Genomic DNA, 6355 nt, shown 5'->3' on the forward strand with positions numbered 1-6355 from the left:
ATCGCGCTGCCCCGGCGCCGCTCCGTCCCTTCCCGTAATTAGCCGCTCCGCCTCGCCACCGCACGTCCCGCCGCTGCGCGGAGCGGCGCGCGGCATTTACGGGGGTTTTGTTTTTTTGAGTTTTGTTTTTTTTTGTTTTGTTTCCCCCCCGCCTGGCGGTTTCCTCGAAGGCGCGGGAGCGGGGGGTGTGGGTGGGGGGCGCGGAGCGGGCAGCAGCGCGGAGGCGGGCGGGCCGCGGCCCGGCGCGGGGCGCACACCTGGGCGGCGCGGCAACAACGCGGGGCGCGCTCGGCCACCTGCAGCGCGGAGGTGTGTGTGTGTGTGTGTTGGTGGGGGGGGGACGGCCACGCCGCCGCGCCTCCGCCCGCCCGGCACCGCGGCAGCTGGGCGGCCGGGCGCGGGGCGGCGGGCGGGGCGCGGCGGCGGCGGCGGCGGCGGCGGCGGCGCGGGAGGGAAGCGGCGGCGGCGGCGGCGGCGGGGCCGGGCCGCGCGGGCCATATATGGGGCGGGCGCCGCCCCCCGCGCGTCAGCGCTGACAGCGCGGCTCCCGCGGCGGCGGGGCCCCGGCTCCCGGGAAGGGCGCGCGCTCCTCGGGGAGGGAGGGCCGGGCTCCGCGCGCCGCCGTCCATTCCGCGAGACGCCACGGGCCCGCGCCGCGCTCTCCTGTGCCCGGGAACACCTCCGCGGTAATCATTTTTTTTCGTTTATTTGTCTTTTGGAGCAGGAGCGAGCCTTGCCAGAAGTGGTCGATTCAGCAGTGTCCTGAAGCTTTTTTTTTTGATGCTGTTTTTTAAACTAGGATGACACCACGTTGAGCGCGCCGACAAACAACAACAACAAAAATATTTATTCTTTCCGAAAAAAAAAGCCCTCCTCGCATTATCGCCGGCTGTAGTTGCACTTTTTTCCCCCTTTTTTTTCTTTCTTTTTTTCTTTATTTTTTTTCTTTTTAACCACCAAACTGGAACGCCATCCAACTAGCTGTACAGAAGTACTCAGTAAATTGTTTATGTCGTGCCAATACAGGACAGATTGAAGAAGGCAGCGAGACTTGAACTGGGCTTTTCTCCTACTGATCACAGGGAGTAAAGTCATCTCTTATATTCCAGTCGCCAAGGAGAGAGAGAGAGCGAGCGAGAGAGCGAGCGAGAGAGAAAAAAAATCAACCAACAACCAACCCACCCCGTATCTGACATTTCCCTCAATTTTAACCCCTTTTGGTTAGGAGCTGGTTTTGCCCAAATTTGTTTTAATGTTTGGGATTCAGGAAAATATACCAAGAGGCGGGACGACCATGAAAGAAGAACCGCTGGGCAGTGGGATGAATCCGGTCCGCTCATGGATGCATACTGCTGGGGTAGTGGATGCTAACACAGCCGCCCAAAGGTACGTCTGCCAAATCCTCTCCTGGCGCTTTTCTCCTCCTGTATTTCTCCTCCCGGCCGTAAATCCCCTCCATGCTCCGTCGCCGCTGCAGCCTGCCCGCACGCCGCTGCGCCGTGCCCGCGCGCCGCTCCGCGCCGCTCCGCGCCGTGCCCGCTCATCGCATCCCCGCGGCGGCGGCCCCGGCCCCGGCCCCGGCCCCGGCCCCGGCCCCCTCCCCGGCGCGGCCCCTCTGCGCCGCGCTGCGCGGCGCTGCGCGGCGCTGCGCGGCGGCCGCCGCCCCGGGCCCGCGCCGCCGCCGGCCGCTCTCACCCACACCTTGTCTTGTTTTCTCCCGCAGCGGTGTGGGGCTGGCTCGGGCACATTTCGAGAAACAGCCGCCTTCCAATCTCAGAAAATCCAATTTTTTCCACTTCGTCTTAGCTCTGTACGACAGGCAGGGGCAGCCAGTGGAGATTGAAAGAACAGCTTTTGTGGACTTTGTGGAGAAAGAGAAAGTAAGTCTGTATTTTTTTTTTAACCTTTAAGTATGATTTAATTGATGAAAGATAATTTTCACTTTGAGTTAAGCACAGCGAGCTCTAACGGTACTCCAGAGGCGTCCAGACCACGTGCAGTTTCCCCTGTTATTACAGCGGCGCTTGGCCGCTAAGAATAGATCCCAATGTTTAGAAACTTATCTCTGCGTACCCGACTTGTTGTAACGCAGGGAAAAGGCTAAACATGACATATTTGCACCAAGATCATGACATCATCAGTGCTCCACAAAGTGACTTAGGACTGAATTTCTGCAAACTGTAATTCTGAGCTGCTTCAGGGATGAAAAAAAAAAACGTCAGGAGGAGAGAGATATTTTTCGTACTAAATATAATTATTTATCGTTACTTGCAGGAGCCAAACAATGAAAAAACTAACAATGGAATTCATTATAAACTTCAGTTATTGTATAGCAATGGTAAGTTGTTGTTATCTCATTTTTGAACGTGTATGTGCCACAAAAAAAAGTGTTACTTTCTTTTTCAAGGCCTTTTTTAAAGGGATATAAAGATTTTGAGATTAAAATTACATGCATGTAAACACGACTCTTTTCTTGGCATATAAGGAAAACAAAACATAAACGATCAATAAGTCAATGGTACTTCACATGATTAACCGGTTGGTCTTGAAGTGGAAAGTAAAAAAGGGGATCGATACCTGCTCCAACAGAACATCACTTTTAAGTGACTTTTTTCAGTTTTGCAAATTAATGTTAATTATTGTGATGGGGTAACTGCACGGAGCAGGCATAATAGATCCTTAACCCAAGCGAAGCAGATTCCTTAAATATCAGAAAAGCGTGCAGAAAGATAACAATGCTTATCAATCAGAGAGCCGAAACGATCGTTTATCTCTAGTGTTTCCCTGGAAATGATGACCGTATATCCCGCAGAATGCGATAATGAGGCACACGCACGCTGTCCCACTCAGGAGAGTGTCTGGGGTTTTCTCGGATACAAACCTCACAGTGCTGCATTCATTAGTTGACAATAACTCTGTCGATATATTATTTCTGACTTTTTTTTTATTTTTAAGACTGACGTGAGTGTTGATATATTGTATATAGCACTTAATTGACTGACCTCATGTTTTCATTATGTAATTTGGGTGGTTCGCTATTGAAATTCTAATAAGAATTTGTCTCTGCTTCCCCCCTCACCAGGAGTTAGAACAGAACAGGATTTGTACGTTCGTCTAATAGATTCAATGACCAAACAGGTGAGAAAGTTTAAGCTTTTCTTAACAGTCAAGTAACTAAGTTTGTATTTTGCCCTTGCTTGGGGGTGGGATGGGGTGGGGAGGGGGATATTAAATTGGCAGACTGCATCTATTTTTCTTCTAATTTACCTGTCCGAGTAATTAAGATACCTATCACTGGAAAATATTTTTAAAAGTGAAATAGATTCATTGTTGCTATCCCGAGCAGCTTATGTATTGTTAAATAGTGTATGTATCGCTAGGTACAATGTCATGTGAATATATGTTTGATATAATTAATTCAGCAAAGGGGAGATGAAAGAAAAAAAAACCCATCAGGTGGACCAGATTTATTTTTAATAGCGCCTTTTCTCCATTTGTAACTTTTTTGTCATAATTTTTCCTCGGTGAAAAAAGGGCAGTCCTCTTTCCAGGCCCCTCAAAACTGAACGTGATTAGTCCTTTTCTTTTATAATGCCGTGGTCTAGTAATGCGAGACGTTTATTTGGATTTAAAAGTTAAATGTGCTGAGGTGAAAAGTCATCTTGTTCTGCTCTAGTCCATATTCACCTCTCAGCCCCCCATCTCCATAATTCAAACTCCATGCTCCAGGGGTCACCCAAACCCGTCCGTTTCCCTGAGATCAGCTTCTGTTTCTTCCTCAAGCCTCTGTCATACCTTGTAAATAACATAATTACAAGCAGTTCCTTATTAAATTATTTAACCTGTCTTGGTCAACTTTTCCGATGATAACTACATGTTATCAGCATTGCACCACAGCAATTAAAGACAGAAAGCTACTTATTAGCTTTGGATTTAATTTTTTTTTTTTTTCCTGGAGAGACATTTCAGGATTTTTTTTTGGGGGGGGGGGGCGAAGGGAGGTGAGAAGGGAGGATAATTTACAGTGTGGTGGAAATCAGATACCCGAGGGGGAAGTGAGAGCGGCGCGGGCATGCCCTGCGCGCTCTGCGCCGCGGCCGCGGGAGCCGCGCGCACGCGGGGCCCCGCTCCCACGCGGGGCGGCGGCGAGACGGGCGCGGGGAGCCCCGGCCCCGGCGGGGCAGCCCGGCCCCGGCAGCGCCGCGCTCCCTCCCGCTCCTCTGCCCCCCCGGAAACTTTGTACTTCTCCGGACTAAAGCGGGGCTGCGTCTAAATGCCGCCAGGAGTAAAACAGCGTGATTTGCTTGTAGCGAAAAGCAGAGCTGACAGGCAAACTACAGCCCCTGTGACAAAGACGCAGGCGTTGTGCCCTTCAGTGATTATTTCAATGGGTTACAGAGGAGCCCTTTTCAACTCTGGAGCGCTCTTGAGTTGACAATGTGGTTTTATTTCCTTTGTATATAACAGCTAAATGTTTTCGGAAATCGCTGTAGTAGTCTAATTAAGAGGCTTATATAGGCAGCTATAAGTTTCGTTACTGATGAATAAAGCAGTGAAGAGGATACATTTTAAGTACACTTTTATTGTTCACTTAAGCTTCGTACCTTTGCAGCATATAAATATGCTGAAAAAAAAGGCTTTTAATCTCTCTTCACTGACGGGAGGAAAAAAAAATAGCCCAGTAACTGATCAAAGAGTCAATGGCGCTGAACCGACAGTTTATGGATTTCTGTTTGTGCTACAAAATAAAAAATAAATCACTTATAAATACGTGGTTCCATCAGAGGGAAAGTAACAATCACCAGAAGTTATATGGCACGCTGCAACAACAAACATTTGCAGCCGCAGCCTGCTTGTTATGTCTGCGGTGCCATATATTACCCGTGTGTTTTCAAAACAATACCTGTCGGCGCGGCCGGGGCTCCCCGCGGCGGCGGCGGTGCTGCGGGGCCGGCGCGGCGCTGCGCTGCGCGGGGGGAGGCTGCGCGCCGCGGCGGCCCGGGCGCGGGCCGGGGCGGCCGGGCGAGCGCAGCGCAGCGCAGCGCCGCGCAGAGCAGCGCAGCCGGCCCGGCTGCTCCGGCAGCGCGGTCGGGCGCCGCGGTGCCCCGGTCTAGCGGGAGCCCCGAGCGCCGGGGCGGGCGCGCACCTCTCGCTCCGCGCCATCTGTTAGAACCTCTGCTCAAAACCCACTCAGCCGTGCTCCCAGACACTGCCTTTTTACCAAAGAAAAATCATTGTTAGCAGTTTCAAAATAAACACCAGATTGCCCATTAGCACTTTCTCCCCAAATATCATCCAATAATAACCATATTGCTGTGCACGCTTCTGGGATTCCTCAGGGCGCTCCGACACTTCTGTTTTGTTGTTGTTGTTGTTGTTGTTGTTCCCCCCCCGCCAAGAAAACGCTCCGGCAGCGCCTTGCCGGCGCGCCGGGCCCCGCTGTGCTGCAAGCCGGGCTGCGGGGCCCGGCCGAGCCCGGCGGCGGCGCGGAGCGGAGCGGCAGGCAGCGCCCTCGGCCGCGCCGCCGTCCTGCTTCCAGCACCCGTTACCGCTGAAACGGCGTTATCGGAAAGCGAAGGGTTGGGGGGGGGGAATAAAAATAAAAAAAAAAAACAAATTGAGTTTGGATCGCCATCTCTGCGTGAGCACGAGCAAGAAAGGGCTGGTAAGGAGCGAGGTGCAGCGGCAGCCCCCGGCCGCCCCCCCCGGCCGGGCGTTTTCCAGGGTCCCGGCTGCAGCTCGCAGCGTCGGGGCGGAAACGGCCGCGCCGCCCGCACGCGCTTTCTCGTGCCCGCGCCCGGGCGAGGCTTTGTGCGCTCGCTCCGCGAGGGTTACGACAGTCGTGTTGCTTTTGGTGCTGCTAGTTAATCCCAGCCCCAAGGGGTATATAAAGTAGAGCTCTAATGCTTCTAATTGGAATAACATGTTACCACAGAATTGTTTTTTTTAAATATATATATATTAATTTTTCCCCCCTCCTCTTCTGTTGCAGCGTTGCTAAAAATGTAAATGGGGGGGGGGGAGAAACAACCCACCCCCCAACCCCAACCGGACGAGCCCCAGGCCCAGGCCGGCGGCGGCCGCACCGTCCCTGGACGCGCAGGCAGCCGGAGGGGAAGCCGAAAGGGGCCGAGGAGGGGAGAATTAACTGCGTTATTCGCAAATACCCCCCTTCTCCTCCTCCTCTCCCTCTTCTCCCCCCCCCCCTTTTAACTTCTGGCTGCTGGGGAAAGGGTGGCGGGTTTCGCCGCGCTCGTTTCCCGCTGACGCTGCCCGTGTAGCTCAAGGGAAGCGGAGGGAAAAGCCGCCTCAGCGAGGTCTGGGCTTTACACACGCAGCCCGGAGGGGAAGAGCC

At 53.2% G+C, this 6355-nt stretch overlaps 1 protein-coding gene across 12 annotated transcripts in view; it reads left to right on the forward strand.

Annotated features, from left to right (window-relative positions):
* Nucleotides 1-542: 542 nt before the first annotated feature.
* The window catches only part of EBF3 (EBF transcription factor 3), a 124870-nt gene continuing 119057 nt past the window's right edge, over nt 543-6355 (forward strand). For 7 of the 12 annotated variants that reach the window (XM_068951398.1, XM_068951399.1, XM_068951400.1 and 4 more), the window contains exons 1-4: nt 1154-1386; nt 1724-1880; nt 2275-2338; nt 3083-3138. In XM_068951398.1, the coding sequence (XP_068807499.1) occupies nt 1253-1386; nt 1724-1880; nt 2275-2338; nt 3083-3138 (411 nt within the window). In that variant the 5' untranslated portion in view covers nt 1154-1252. Of the gene's footprint in view, nt 1387-1723; nt 1881-2274; nt 2339-3082; nt 3139-6355 lie in introns of all 12 variants that reach the window. The other 5 variants (XM_068951404.1, XM_068951407.1, XM_068951410.1 and 2 more) reach the window with 3 other exon arrangements.

Source organism: Struthio camelus, chromosome 7 (assembly GCF_040807025.1).
Source record: "Struthio camelus isolate bStrCam1 chromosome 7, bStrCam1.hap1, whole genome shotgun sequence".
Lineage (NCBI taxonomy): Eukaryota > Metazoa > Chordata > Aves > Struthioniformes > Struthionidae > Struthio > Struthio camelus.